This window comes from Taudactylus pleione, unplaced genomic scaffold (genome assembly GCF_031769625.1).
Source record: "Taudactylus pleione unplaced genomic scaffold, aTauple2 ptg000100l, whole genome shotgun sequence".
In the NCBI taxonomy this organism is placed as follows: domain Eukaryota; kingdom Metazoa; phylum Chordata; class Amphibia; order Anura; family Myobatrachidae; genus Taudactylus; species Taudactylus pleione.
In genome coordinates, this window is record NW_028284502.1 from 12288795 (window position 1) to 12304444 (window position 15650).

The 15650-nt window shown below is 35.1% G+C and overlaps 1 protein-coding gene across 5 annotated transcripts in view; it reads right to left on the reverse strand.

Moving 5' to 3' along the window:
• Positions 1-1912: 1912 nt before the first annotated feature.
• Positions 1913-15650, reverse strand: part of PAX6 (paired box 6) — a 35362-nt gene continuing 21624 nt past the window's right edge. For 3 of the 5 annotated variants that reach the window (XM_088470428.1, XM_088470429.1, XM_088470430.1), the window contains 6 exons: positions 9384-9542; positions 8967-9049; positions 8020-8170; positions 7221-7336; positions 3043-3193; positions 1913-2704 (listed from right to left, as the gene is read on the reverse strand). In XM_088470428.1, the coding sequence (XP_088326554.1) occupies positions 2619-2704; positions 3043-3193; positions 7221-7336; positions 8020-8170; positions 8967-9049; positions 9384-9542 (746 nt within the window). In that variant the 3' untranslated portion in view covers positions 1913-2618. The remainder of the gene's footprint in view (positions 2705-3042; positions 3194-7220; positions 7337-8019; positions 8171-8966; positions 9050-9383; positions 9543-15650) is intronic. The other 2 variants (XM_088470432.1, XM_088470431.1) reach the window with 1 other exon arrangement.

Here is a 15650-nt window from a genome sequence, read left to right on the forward strand (position 1 = left end):
TTACAGTATGTGAATACATTTAAGACTTTGTTTATTCAGTGCTTCCTCTGTAAACAGCACAGCATCGCCTTAAATCAGTGAGTCATTTACTAACAACATAAAATGTGTCTGTGCTATTTTTTTTGTTTTGAAGCCATTTGTCCATCAAGTACGTTTCAGGGTCTACACCCACTTCTCGATCTTTGGAGGCCAAGTTTATGCTTATCCATAAAATTAGATGCACCTGTGCAAATTAACCTAAGGGACCTGCATATCATTATATATTTTGTCTAGAGGAAATACTATTAGGGTAAGGTAGACAGCAGGCCTAATAGGCTACAGTAATGTTCTGAATACAGCAAAAGGCATAAACTATATTGAAGTAACTAGTCATCATTTATATTATAGATCATTAAAAAAAAAAAAAACTTTGATCAAACATTCTAAACAGGAACAGTGGAGGTGTTTCCCGTAGCACCCAATCATATTCTAGCTATTATCTATCTTCTACATTCTAGAAAATGATAGCTACAATCTGATCGGTTGCTGTGAGAAATAACATAAATAAATTGCCTTTTTGCTACACGTGCTGATGGCATGTGCCAACCCCAACCCCCCCTCCCCTGGAGACACTGCATAATTTAATGTCTGCCTCCATCGGCAGACCGCTCGCAGTGTCACATGGGGTATTCCACAAAAGTGGATGAATCTGAATTTTATTTTTTTATGTTTTAGAGTCTTACACTAAATTATATATCAAAAAAACATGTAGGATGACAATATATCCTGTATGTTTATTCATTAAAAATTATCCTTCTTAGGAAAATAGGCTTTTTGCAGTTTTTTATTTTATGTAATGTGGAGTGCTGATTCAATTTTATACAACAAAAAGTAGATTAAAAAATGGCTACATTATGTAAAAGTGATGGTTTTTTGTGTCATTGCCTAAACCCAGGCCACTTACTGAGCAACATAAGAATAGAGGGAAGTGGCAAAAACAGTGGCAATATAATGTTCTAGAATATCAATCACAAAGTACAACTAATAAAAAATTTTTTAATTCCTCCACTTCACTAGAATACCCCCCCATGGACCAGATACATTCAACCAGCCTACCAGTCTCACGCATTCTCACAGTTTGCCTGACTGTCTAAACACGGTAAGACTTATTTAATAACATGGGTTTTTTTATGTCATAAATGTTCTAGAATTATAACAACCTATATAATAATTGCGTTAATTATTTAAAATGCTATTTTTTTATTTCAGATTTTGTAATGTGAACATTCCAGTATCTATTGTTTCAAGCATATGCTATTTTGATCTGTTTTTCTTTATGTCTACAAGAGGTTTTAGATTAAAGCTAACTAAAGTGTTGCATGTGTGGATACAATTAAATTATGAAAGATAAAATCTAATTGTACCATGTTATTAAATAAGACTTGTAAAGTGTGTATGTTGCCTGTTCAATGGTATCTGTAGAAACAGAAAAGCAATATGATAGCTTGTAGTTGGACATCTGTACGGCACAATCTTTCAGTTGCCCTAATTTATTTAAAAATAAATTACAATGAAAACAAAAAATGGACTCAACGTCCAAGACTGGTAACAAAAAAAAAATGTCAACACCACGCTAAAGGTTTAAATGAAATAATATAACAAAGGAAATACAAAGGCTTTGGTATGATTTTTACAATCAACAATGGTTAATTCCGATATGTAGTTGTGAACAACTTGAAAACACTTAAGTTGAAAACTCTTGCAAGCACTTTTAATCGGTATAAGGAATGATCTATATGCACAAGAATGATTGGACTGTGAACATTTTATACAATCTATCTAGGAACAATTAAACAACCTGCTGACCAAGAAAAAAAAACTTATGATGCATGAAAATGTGTATAAAACATCTATACAGTTTCCTTGTCAAATATAAATGAAATTAACTTTATTATAGAAATCGTTCTGGGAGATTTCTAGGGAAGACAAAAATGTACATTTTGACATAAAACAAACTGGATTATATCGAAGACATAATCTACCTTTCATCTACCAAACGTCTCTCTTCAGTTTTTCTTTTTCAATATTTTGTTTTTGGAAAATAAACGTCAACCTTTGGGGGTTACCAATGGGGAGGAATGGGATGGGTTAAGGTATTTTTTATATTCCGGCAACGAGCCCGAGGGAAGTTGATAAAAATGAGGGATGTCCATGGACACAATCGAGGGGTCCATTATACTTGATAAAACTTTAAATTCGTGGCTTGATCATGGCTTCCATTAAAAAAAAAAAAAAAATCATGACTAACAGAGAGCAGATCCATCCACCCAGCCTGTGTTGTTCTGTTCATCATTACATAACAAAGTCAGTTTACAAATAGTACATCAAATGGATAAAAGTTTGGATATCAAAATGAAGATTTGATCCAAATGATATAATGCTTTCAATGTGCAAAAGTCCGTTGTGCAGTCTTTTCCAATGTCATCGGTGCACAGTTGTTGTGCAGAGAAGTCTTTCAAATTGTAATTTTTTTTTCCAGGAAAGTTCAAATTGTTTTAAGCTTTATTTATTTTTTTTATAAAATACTGCTGAACATCCAACTGTTCTCCATAAAGTCATTGGTTAAATTAACACGATTTTTACTGTAGTCTTGGCCAGTACTGAGACATGTCAGATTCACTGCCGGGTACTTGTACTGGGACTGACACTCCAGGGGAAATGAGACCTAAAAGGAATAAAAAAGAAATATGAATATACGTTATTGTTTTGTGCTATTTTTTATTTTTATTTTTTGTAAAAAATTCACAATACACAACTCATGCATTCTGTGGTTTTAGGAGATTCATATGAAGGTCTTATTTTATGCATATTATGATGCAGGGCTTGTTTTATGAGCATGCATTGTTTGCAATATGTGATTTTTTTTTTTTTTGCTGTGTTTTATTATTATAGTTTATCTTGCATGTGCAGAGGGTGCACTGGGCATCAATGTGTGGCTATCCCATTCAGCAGTAGCTGTGTATGAAGGGTGGCAGAGAGGGTGGAAAATAATGGAATGCCTACCTGTAGAGGCTGTACCAGAGGTGCCCATTGGCTGGCTGTTCATGTGTGTCTGCATGTGGGGAGGTGTGTATGTATCATAGCTCCGCCCATTGACAGATGGACTTGTGGGCAGCATGCATGAGTAGGAGGAGGTCTGGCTGGGTACAGGGGGCTGGAAGAAGAAAGAAAAGCAATATTACTGCTCAGTGCCATTTGTGATGTATAAACACAATCACTGCACCTCCTGTATCCAACATATGCCCAGTGGAGAAAAGTAACAGTGTGTCTGTGTGTCATGTGACTGCGCCACTGGTCTACATAGGCTATTGGTTATGTGGATGAACAACACGTAACATTAAGACACCATCTGCAAGTAAGCGAGACCTCCAGCATAGTTGTGGAATTATGGGTAATGTAGTCCATGGACAGCTGGAGGGTTGTTCGGCAGGGGAGAGGACGAGGGCGGACCTACAGTGAAGCAACCTCAGTCTCTTGTCTCATGCAGCAAATCTTTAGAGCAGGAAAATGTAGGGAATTCTAGATGCCCCAACTGGGTGGGACTTGTATGCCCTATTTAATATTAATGTGATGAAGCTACGCAACACAGCAGAAAGATAAATGAAAAAAAGATATTTTATTTTTTGCCAGGACGGTCAAAGTAGTGGCTTGCAGATACACAGCCCACATTATTTAACACAAAAAAACAAAAAAAACATCAACAACAAAAAAAAAACGGTATAAAAATGTAAACAGCTTAAATATGATGCTGGCTATCCAAGGGTGACTAGCTAATGATGAGATTTCGGGGATATTTCAATTAACAGAAGGTTTAAAGATAAGCCAGCTCCCACCTGAATTTGAATTTTCGTTTACTACGTAAATATGAGATGACTCTTGCTGTTTGTGATGATTAAAATAGCAATACCTAGGTATATGCAATTGTTCTTTTGATGCATAGGTGTTCTATTATATATATCTGGAGAGTATCAAGCTTAGTCAATGAAAGGGAGACATATCTAGTAACATCTGATATATTTATTTAATAAATTATGCAAATTGTTAATAAAACAGCTCCTGCTAATTGTAATGGCACAAATGGCAGCGTGAAATATGTAACTTTTCATAAATAAGGTTATTTTACGTTTCAGTATCACAAAAGATTTGCAGTGAAGTCACTTATTCCTATTAGTATCTGAAAATACTAAATATAATTAGTATTACCATATTTACTATTGTCATTAACATTTATTTTGTACAGTGCCAGCATATTCCCAAGAACTGGATCGTTTCCTGCAAACACAGTAATAAAACAAGACTGAATATTTAACAAAATGAGCATAGCGGTAAGAGGGCACTGCTCGATAGTTTACAGTCTATAGGATAACAGGAGTTTAATGCATGAAGTTAAGTGTCTCAGACCCATTGGTCCACCCAGATTGAACTGGGTGCTAAATGGGACTGTATATTCAATCACGCAGCAAGTTAAGTTTGGGGATCAGTAAGTTATTGGAGTATAGAGAGAGAACTAATGAAAGTTTTGTGTGAACTGTGTAGAGTTGATAATTGGGCAGAATAGAATAGTGGGGTAGGAATAGGCTAAGGACAGTGAGAAAGTGTTTTGTGAATATAGAAAGCTTGTTTGAAGAGGTGAGTTTTCAGGGAAAATTTGAAAGTTTGGAGGCTACAGTCATGTCTTCTTGTACGAGAGAAGAAGTGAAAGAGTAAGTCTACATTACATATTATATGAGTGCGTAGTGGATTGTCTATTAGAAAACTATAGGTAAGTATGTTATTTTTGACCACTAGTTTGGTCATGCCCATGTGTAGGAGTCCGTAAATGAATTGTACTAAACTGTCACAATCCTGTTGGAGCCGTACATGCTGTTTGCTCATGTCCTGTGCATGTGATCACCGGCAGACCGGTAATATGAGATCCCCATAGATCAATTCTTCTGAACAATTGGTTCTCCCTAATTTAGCTGTAACATGTGGCTAAAACATACACACAGTCAGTTAATCCATGATCTAGGGCCTATTGTGAGAAGTGGAGAAGCTATGACCAGTGCTCTGTGGGTGTGACCAGTGATATGTGGGTGTGGCCAATGTTGTGTGGGTGTGGCCATAGCCATGTGAGCATGTAGAACCCCTACACCATAGGTTCTCAATCTCGGTCCTCAGGACCCCAAACAGGTCATGTTTTCCAGGTCTCCTCACAGAATCACAAGTGATATAATTAGGTCCACCTGTGGCTCTTTTAAAAGGTGTCAGTGAGTAATGACTACACTTGTACGCCTGCTGGGTGACCTGGAAAACGTGAACTGTGTGGGGTCCTGAGGACCAAGTTTGAGAACCCTTGCACTACACTATCACTTCCAATGTCTCCCTAAATATGGGAAAGTAGTAAAATTGCATCATTTTGTGAGGAAAATACAAATACAATTTTAATACTTATGATTTATGGCTGTCATGATGATGGGCCTATGTTTATTATGGAGGTCTGGAGCTGTAGTCCTATCCTTCCCATTGTTAATCTGGCCCTGCAAAGAGCTAATAGATCACTGTAAGTCACCATGCATGTGGCTGCTCCATTTGTAAAAGCACCTCAATGGGGGAAGTAAGCAGAACAGCAATGACTCAGGTTATCTTTATTCATACTTCCACAAAGACGAACAAACTGTAATGACTCAATGGTGTCATTTGCTGACAATGTCTGTCTATTGATACATCGTGACATAGTATGTTTTCTGTGAATGAATGTGGTTTACTTATTATTATACACCCACATCATACAGAATGATGTCACATTAAATGACTAAAAATCAGAGGTGACAGATCTATAGAAAAAACTTAAGTTTTAGGGCTAATTAAATTCACAAATATTTATGTCCTATTTTACAGGTCAGATAGTAGATAATGCCTCTTTTGACTACAGACAGTATTGTTATTACGAGGGTACAGGCGGGTACATAGTGCCTGTGAAAAAAAATAATGGTAGGTTCAGGAGACCTTGAAAAATGCAGATAATAATGAAGGAAATTGATACAATATTGTATAATCTCTGGTTTCTATCTAATGGCATCTGCATAATTATGTCAGAGGGCGAGGAAATGTTCAGAACAATAGGGAAATAAAACAATAGAAAATAGGTGCAAATGAAACTACATAAGGGGTAATAAGGCACTATGGGGGAGTATCAAACCTTGGAGAGAGATAAAGTACCAACAAAATCATCATCTGTCATTTTTCAAACACAGCCTGCAAAATGACAGGTAGGAGCTGATTGGTTGGTACTTTAGCTCTCTCCACTTTATCTCTCTCCAAGATTTGATGCATCTCCCCTTATATAAAGTTCAATGTTATCATAGATGTTCTCATAAAATATACACTTGCTCCTCTGCCCAGAATGGTACAAATCTTTACCTTAAAACACAATGTAATAGGTTTATAAATGATAGTATTATTATTATTATTATTAATAATAATAATAATAATAATAATATTATATTAACAAACTTAATGGGTATGTTCAGGGCGTAACTAGGTATTTAAAGGCCCCAGAGCAAGTTTTTAAGGGCCCCTATGTACCATCCAATGGTGAAAAATGTATATAACACATGTAACTTTGACAAGGAAGATGGGCCCCCCTCAGTTCTGGACCCCATAGCGGCTGCACCTCTTGCACCTATGTTAGTTATGCCCATGGGGACATTATTGTAACATTATAGGACAATCCTCCTGAATATCCTGAATTTTTTAATTATTTTATTGTAGTTGTTATTTAAAGTACTAGAAGGTGAACATGATGGTTTCATCAAAGGAAGTTAACTAAGTATATGAAACGGGATATTATAAAGTTCCTTAGCTTATTGTTGATAATGGCCTAGAGATGCCCGTTCTCTTTGTGTCCTAATACCATATTGATGTGGCTGTGTTAGATAAACAAGCAACATGCATTCACCAAATAATAACCAGTATACCAAAAACATTGCACTAGTGTTCATTGTATAAACAAATGATATAAATATTAGTAGTAGTGACAATGCACTAGTAGCACTCTCTTACACTACTAAATGATACATATAACTGTCGTTTTTATGTAGTGTTTGTGACTACTATTATTATAGTCCTGGCTTATTGTATTATTAGCATTTATGTGACCCAATATTGAAACAAAAGTGAAGCACGTCATTAATACTCACTTGCATAGGCAGGTTATTCGCCATGGTGAAGCTAGGCATAGGTGGCAGTGCACTGTATGTGTTTGTAAGAGCTGAGTCTGTTCTCCCCAGCATAGATCCCGTTGTGAATGATGACACTGTAGACAAGAGACAGGAATTATTCTACTTACAGCTATAACCATGTGCACCTTAGCACCTACTGATCATAATTTAAGTGCACCAACAGGGCTACTGCACTTATTTGTTGAATCAGCATTAAAAAAAAAGGACATTTTTAAACATGTGAAAACCTGATGGTAACCTTTGCACTAAAATGCCAAGGTAATAAATGGTAAAACTGGGGCATCGCTTGTTTTAAACCTTTCTTTACAAGTTATGTTTGTTCGAAATAACCTGGATATATAGGCACAGATTTATCAACGAGTGATATTCTTGTTATCGCTCATTGCTAATCTTTAATGGTGTTCCACCAATCAGCTCCTAACTGTCCTGTGTTTGAAAAATGACAGGAGCTGATTGGTTGAAGCACCATTTAAGATTAGTAACGAGTGACAACAAGAACATCACTCGTTGATAAATCTGGGCCATAATTCCAGAAACTATTTTTTAAAGGTGAAGTCTGTTCTGGTAATAGACTCAAAAGTGTGTGTGCTGGGGGGGGACGTCAGGAATCCTAATGTGATGCAATAAGTCATATTCCCCACTTTAATAAATAGGAAAAGAAAGTGAAAAGGAATTTTATGAGGACATTTAAGTGAACTAACAACTTCTTTAATAACTAGGCCCCATGGAGCCGCAGCCTCCAGTCTGTGTGTCTCACCTGGTGTAGAGGGCTGTGGAATGGGTTGGTAGACACTAGTGCTAAAACTACTGCTAATAGGAATGTGACTCGGTGTATTACTGGCTTGTCTCCTCTGGTTCCGCAGTTTCTCTTCTCTTCTCCATTTTGCCCGTCGATTGGAAAACCATACCTAGCGAAGAGAGGAGATCAGAAAGGGTCATCACCCAGGGCCTTCAAAGGACTGATGCAAAAAACATCAAAGGGTTTTACATTAGCAAGAACGTTGTGGTATATAGGTGAAGAGGAAAACATCAGACAGCTTACAGGAGTTTATTCCAACAGCAGCAATGCTCTCAGACCTATTAGATCTCTATTAGATCGCTTTGAAAAAGAAATCTAATCTGTCTCGAAATGTTGTTACTGTGCTGCAGTTGTGTGAATATTATCCTGGAGAGCTGTCTGATTTTTTTTATTTTCTTTTTAACTGTGGTGATATTGGCACCGGAGATTATAAGATAAAGCATGAACATCCATTTATTTTTTATAATAGATAGATAGACAGGCAAACAGACAGACAATTGGTATGTTATATATACAAATTTCATATATGGCTTGAAAAAGAAGTTGAACGGGTATTTAAACTTTGCTGCTATTATGTTCCTTCCCTTTGTTGCATGTTGTGAATGGCATCTAACATTGTCTTAATGTGTGTATGTGTATATATATATATATATATATATATATATTGTGCCTGCAGACCCTTTGCTGATACACCAGGATTCCAGATAATGAGTAGAGAATAATCCTGCAATGGTTATTAGAGGTCTTTCATCCTTCCCGCACACAGCGGGAGACCTGTAAGTAAAACTATGCGTTTATAGGGTCCGCATCTCCTATCTACATGGCCGTTGCGCTTGAAAATAAATGGAATGCATTTTACACTGAGGTCAAACATCTTTTTGTTTTAATTACATAGTAACAGTTACCTGTATCCTAGCTTCTGGCAAATCTATTTTGGCAGCTAATCTTTCTCTGGCAAACACATCAGGATAATGGGTTCGTTCGAATTCTGCAAGCATACAAATGAACAGGTTAGTTAAGTAGAATGCACGGGTTTTATTATGAATGATGTTAAACATATCCAATTAGGCAGTGAGCTCTGGTGGCCCCTGGCTCCTAGTCTTTCTCTCTGTGCTGAGAGTGGAATGATTGGTGTAAATGGAAATATGGATGGCGTGTGTTGTTTCAGAAAACAGTGTTTATATAACTGATCATTTGAAGAATGGAGATGATGTTTATCAGTATGATATCTGTATGGAGAATAGTTTTGTGTAATCCCGGCATGTAACGGCCACATATATCACATACATATATCCACTTATATGCATTTATGAGGGGCATACCTTTTTCTAGAGCCTCTATTTGTTCCTGTGTAAACGACGTCCTGTTTCTTTGTAGTTTCCGTTTGAGCTGAAGTCTCATTTGTGCCTCATCAGAGTCTTCGCCATTAGAACTGATGGAGTTTGTGTTTTCGCCACCCCCTTCTTGCTGTGCACAACCATCTATGATAAAATAAGTTAAGATTATTTCTGAAATATGCACACAAAATGAGTGGAAGCTATTCTGTAAAAAAAAAATATTTTAAATAAAGCTACGACAAATTAAAAAAAAAAAGGCTAAAAAAACCCCACAAACAATACTTTTTTGTACGAACACCTCATTATTCATTCAACTGCCAAGTATTCTGGGAGGGGTTATGGAAATGATGCAATCACCACGCCCATCCACCTATCTGCAGTGTATCAATTGGACACGTAGATTAATTATCAATGACATCTGTATTTGGAGACGGTTTAAGTAGAGTTTGTATTAGAGATGTAAAACAAATACTATTACAATTGCAAATATTTAAACAAATGTATTAAACTTTTTCTCCTTAATCAGCAATTGCAATCAATTAAATGTTGATAGGTTTGCAGCCAATGTTATTAAGAAGGCAAACCAAGCTCGTAATCTCTAAAAAGAAATATTTATATAGTTTAAAAAAAAAAAAAAAAGTGAATTCCACACAGTCAATTTCATGTTTAACGGTTCTGAATTTAGAAGGGCGCGCATTGTTCTACAATTTTATTCAACCATTGTATGAGTGTGCAATTCGCTGACACCTATTACAGCGAACAGTTGTAATTATATCATCAGCAAGAACAGCCTATAATTGCAGAAAATGGAATTTTATATTTAGATAAAAGGACTGTCCATTCTTTGTAATATGGTGTACTGGGGAAAACTGCAATTTCTCTGAAAAATAAAAACACAAAAAAAAATAAAAAACAACTATGTAATTTTGAAAGATAACGTAGTGACTTTAGCAACTAAACAAACACACATATATAGTAACTTTACAATAATTCTAATGAGCAGGCGACTTTATTGTACCACTTACATTAATTCATTATCACACCTGTAGTTATTTATAATTAATGTGTCCTTAGAATACAAATGGGATATGTGAGACAGGTTTACCCCATACATCCCCTTCTAAGACAAAACATTTTTACTCAGTAAATCACTTTTTGTATTTTTGTTATATTGTTTTTTTTATTTTATTTATTATTATTATTATTATTATTTTTTTTTTTATTTATTTTTTTTAATTGGAATATATAACTACATTAAGGAGGTATTGGGTATTATAGATTTATTTGTTGTTGTTGTTCAGATCAACCAAAAAAAAAAAAAGTGCAGATCCCCTTTCTTGAAAGAATTTGTACCTTCTGTAATTAAATATTGTGGGAATTAACATCAGAGGGATAACCTGTCACAATGGTGGTGCCTTCAAAGGGTTAAGAGAATTGTGACAGAATCTGGTGAGCTCTTTTCAAACACTTTGAAATGTTTTAAAACCCCAAACATTCCCTTCCATTTAAATGGTCAGATTCATCTACAGTGAGGACCATATGGAGGTTTGTAGACCTATTGAGGTGGCCACCAACACATGAATAGAATGGGAGCTGCTTTTCAGTAGGGCACAATGACAGCAGAGTAAGAGAAACCATTAAACACTCGGGCCAGGGGGATTGGCAAACTTCCGTGGGTAGAATTTTGAGGACACAATCAGGGCCCAGGACAAAAGGATTCTCTTGAAAACTCGCAGTGATCTATATTGTATCACAAGGGGTCCAGTCAACAGACTGTTCAAGGCAAGTATGTTAACCTTTAGGCACAGCCATCATTAATCACTGTCCCCTGGGCTGGCCTACTCAAAGCTATATAGGATTTTTGTTAACTTTCTATAGGAGAGGAGAGGGGAAGAGAAGAACAAACCACCTAAACGTGTCAATGGGATAACTCCATACACTGTAGCTATTTACTCAGCAGCAAACAGCAGCAGAAAAGGCGGAAAAGTACTTAGTTAAGATTAGATAAGCTTCAACTCACATATTAACACACAAGTGTCCCTCTATTTACTCATCAAATGTGATGTGTGGCTTCTTAAGTGTTCTGGCACTAGTGTCCCAAGTGTGTTTGTTTATGAGTGTTTGTGGACAGGAGTTTATGTTGTTGTAACCAACACCAATGCCCCCCCCCCCCCTCCTCCACCCTATCTTGTATACAGAACAGGTATCACTACAGAGGACCTCAAAATCCTCACAGACATGGGATGGGGGCTCTTAATTAGATCAGTAACAGTCTTTCAGTTCCTTAGTATTCCTATTTACTGGCTAGCCTCTATAGTTACATTTGAATATATATATATATATATATATATATATATATATATATATATATATATATATAAAAAACCAACAACACATTGAGGGATACTGTCTCTCTTTATCTACAGTATCTATATATCTACAATATTGTCTATCTATTTATCTATCTATATCCAATTTGATCAATCTCATTATGTCTATCTATCTATCTATCTATCTATCTATCTATCTATCTATCTATCTATCTATCTATCTATCTATCTATCTATCTATTATGTCTATCTATATATCTCATGTTTGTCTTTCTCTATTTATCTCTCTAACTATATAAATCTATATAATGGTCTATCTATCATTATATCTATATCTAACTATCTATCTAACATTGTATCTAATTGTGTCTACCAATCTATCTATCTATCTATCTATCTATCTATCTATCTATCTATCTATCTATCTATCTATCTCATTTTGTCTTTCTAATTCTATCTATCTATCTATCTATCTATCTATCTATCTATCTATCTATCTATCTATCTATCTATCTATCTATTATGTCTATCTATATATCTCATGTTTGTCTTTCTCTATTTATCTCTCTAACTATATAAATCTATATAATGGTCTATCTATCATTATATCTATATCTAACTATCTATCTAACATTGTATCTAATTGTGTCTACCAATCTATCTATCTATCTATCTATCTATCTATCTATCTATGTCTATCTATATATCTCATGTTTGTCTTTCTCTATTTATCTCTCTAACTATATAAATCTATATAATGGTCTATCTATCATTATATCTATATCTAACTATCTATCTAACATTGTATCTAATTGTGTCTACCAATCTATCTATTTATCTATCTATCTATCTATCTATCTATTATGTCTATCTATATATCTCATGTTTGTCTTTCTCTATTTATCTCTCTAACTATATAAATCTATATAATGGTCTATCTATCATTATATCTATATCTAACTATCTATCTAACATTGTATCTAATTGTGTCTACCAATCTATCTATCTATCTATCTATCTATCTATCTATCTATCTATCTATCTATTATGTCTATCTATATATCTCATGTTTGTCTTTCTCTATTTATCTCTCTAACTATATAAATCTATATAATGGTCTATCTATCATTATATCTATATCTAACTATCTATCTAACATTGTATCTAATTGTGTCTACCAATCTATCTATCTATCTATCTATCTATCTATCTATCTATCTATCTATCTATCTATTATGTCTATCTATATATCTCATGTTTGTCTTTCTCTATTTATCTCTCTAACTATATAAATCTATATAATGGTCTATCTATCATTATATCTATATCTAACTATCTATCTAACATTGTATCTAATTGTGTCTACCAATCTATCTATCTATCTATCTATCTATCTATCTATCTATCTATCTATCTATTATGTCTATCTATATATCTCATGTTTGTCTTTCTCTATTTATCTCTCTAACTATATAAATCTATATAATGGTCTATCTATCATTATATCTATATCTAACTATCTATCTAACATTGTATCTAATTGTGTCTACCAATCTATCTATCTATCTATCTATCTATCTATCTATCTATCTATCTATCTCATTTTGTCTTTCTAATTCTATCTATCTATCTATCTATCTATCTATCTATCTATCTATCTATCTATCTATCTATTATGTCTATCTATATATCTCATGTTTGTCTTTCTCTATTTATCTCTCTAACTATATAAATCTATATAATGGTCTATCTATCATTATATCTATATCTAACTATCTATCTAACATTGTATCTAATTGTGTCTACCAATCTATCTATCTATCTATCTATCTATCTATCTATCTATCTATCTATCTATCTATCTATCTCATTTTGTCTTTCTAATTCTATCTATCTATCTATCTATCTATCTATCTATCTATCTATCTATCTATCACTCTATCTATCTCATGTTGTCTATCTATCTATCTATCTATCTATCTATCTATCTATCTATCTATCTATCTCATGTTGTCTATCTATATATCTATCTATCACTATCTCTCTATCTATCTCATGTTGTCTGTCTATCTATCTCATGTTATCTATCGATCGATTGATCTATCTATCTATCTATCTATCTATCTATCTATCTATCTATCTATCGTATGTTATCTATCTATCGATCGATCGATTGATCTATCTATCTATCTATCTATCTATCTATCTATCTATCTATCTATCTATCTATGTATCCTATCTAATGTTATCTATCTATCTATCTATCTATCTCTATCTATCTATCTATCTATCTATCTATCTATCTATCTATCTATCCTATCTCATGTTATCTATCTATCTTAGGTACTAGTGGCTAGCAAGGCTGCTGGGACTTGTAGTTCCATTCGACATGCCAGTGGCTGGCAGGTCATCCTGGATCTTGTTGTTTCATGAGAGAACTAGAGGCTGGTAGGGAATGCTGGGGCTCATAGTTCGACAACAGTAAGCAGCCAACAGGTTGCCTGATCAAACTCTATACAGTAGAATATACTATTTATTTTTATAGGCAGACAAACTCCTGCGTACTCTAATAATCGCCCAGCAAAAAAAATAAAAATTAAAGAAAGAAAGAAGACTTAAAATAACAAATTAAGCGCTCCATGTATTCTTCCATAATGATGGAAAAGGTTACAGAGAACAGGTAATGTCTCCTAGGTATAAGGTGCCTATTACATTCCAAATTGTCCCTACTTTATTATCTTTAGCTTCTATGCTAAAAAGTAAAATAAAATCTGCCTTGAATTATTTGTATATTTAATTACTTTCTTATGTCTGTGTTTGCGCCAATCTCTGCGGATAAAAATATGCTATAGATACAGCGCTGTATATCCTACATCCGAGGCACGAGGCTACAGTAATAGAGATCAAGCAGCACACGGTGTTTATACTATTTCCATCCCAGAAAGAGATTTAAACGATCTATTGAGAGCCGTTAACCGAGGTTACAAATGTTATCCGTGTATATAATAAGACAAGGGGGAAGGAATCTGCTCCTGGTGGCTGCGCCCTGGGAATGCGTAAAAGGAGCCGGCTCATCCAATGGCTCACACCTCGCCCCTCCAAATACCTCCAGTGATATTCAATTACATCTCATAAAAAAACTGACACTCAATTAAGATATCTTCTTTAAGGTCTATTTAGAAAGCCTTAAAAGAGGTGGCTGAATGGCCCTTACAGACCTAATCCATAGGGAGAGAGAGTGAATGTGGGTCCCATTATCCTGCACCCAGTCCCTCTGACGCGGTGCATGGGATTTGTTTCTTGGATGAGAGGGGAGAGAGAGAAAAAGCAGCTCTGGGAAATTAGAATCATTCCTGAGTTTCTATGTGTCTGACTCAGTCAGGCGGAAAACCAGCAAAATAAGACAGCAAACGGATCCAGGCACCTTTCAGCTCAGGCGCAGGGATCAGGCGCATCTGCTGGAGAGGGAAAATGGCTAAATCCTATAGAGGGCTTAGAAGGGGGGAAAGTAAGAAAAGTGTCTCAGTGATCCTTAAAACCCACTAAATCGCTGGAGAATTTTCTCCCGGACAGTGATGTCTCTTTTTTGTTCTGTCAAAGCCTTCTGTGTCTATTATTTCATTCACTGTTTCACGGTGTTGCTAATATTGGGAACATATTTGTCCCCTCTGAGACCTCACCCTGCCTTATGCTTTCTGGGTAATGGGCTCTTATGAAACAGCAGCATCTCCGAGCAAGGAAATCACATTAAGGAGAGAGAGGAGCATAAATATTCTAAGAGAAATATGTCCTATATTACATCTGGGATGGAGACGTGTCTGCTAAAGAGAGCCTGAGTCCTGCTATGCTATTTCTAAACCCCATTTAACTGTGGCTAAAACTTTGGGAGTACTCCATTATATATATATATATATATATATAT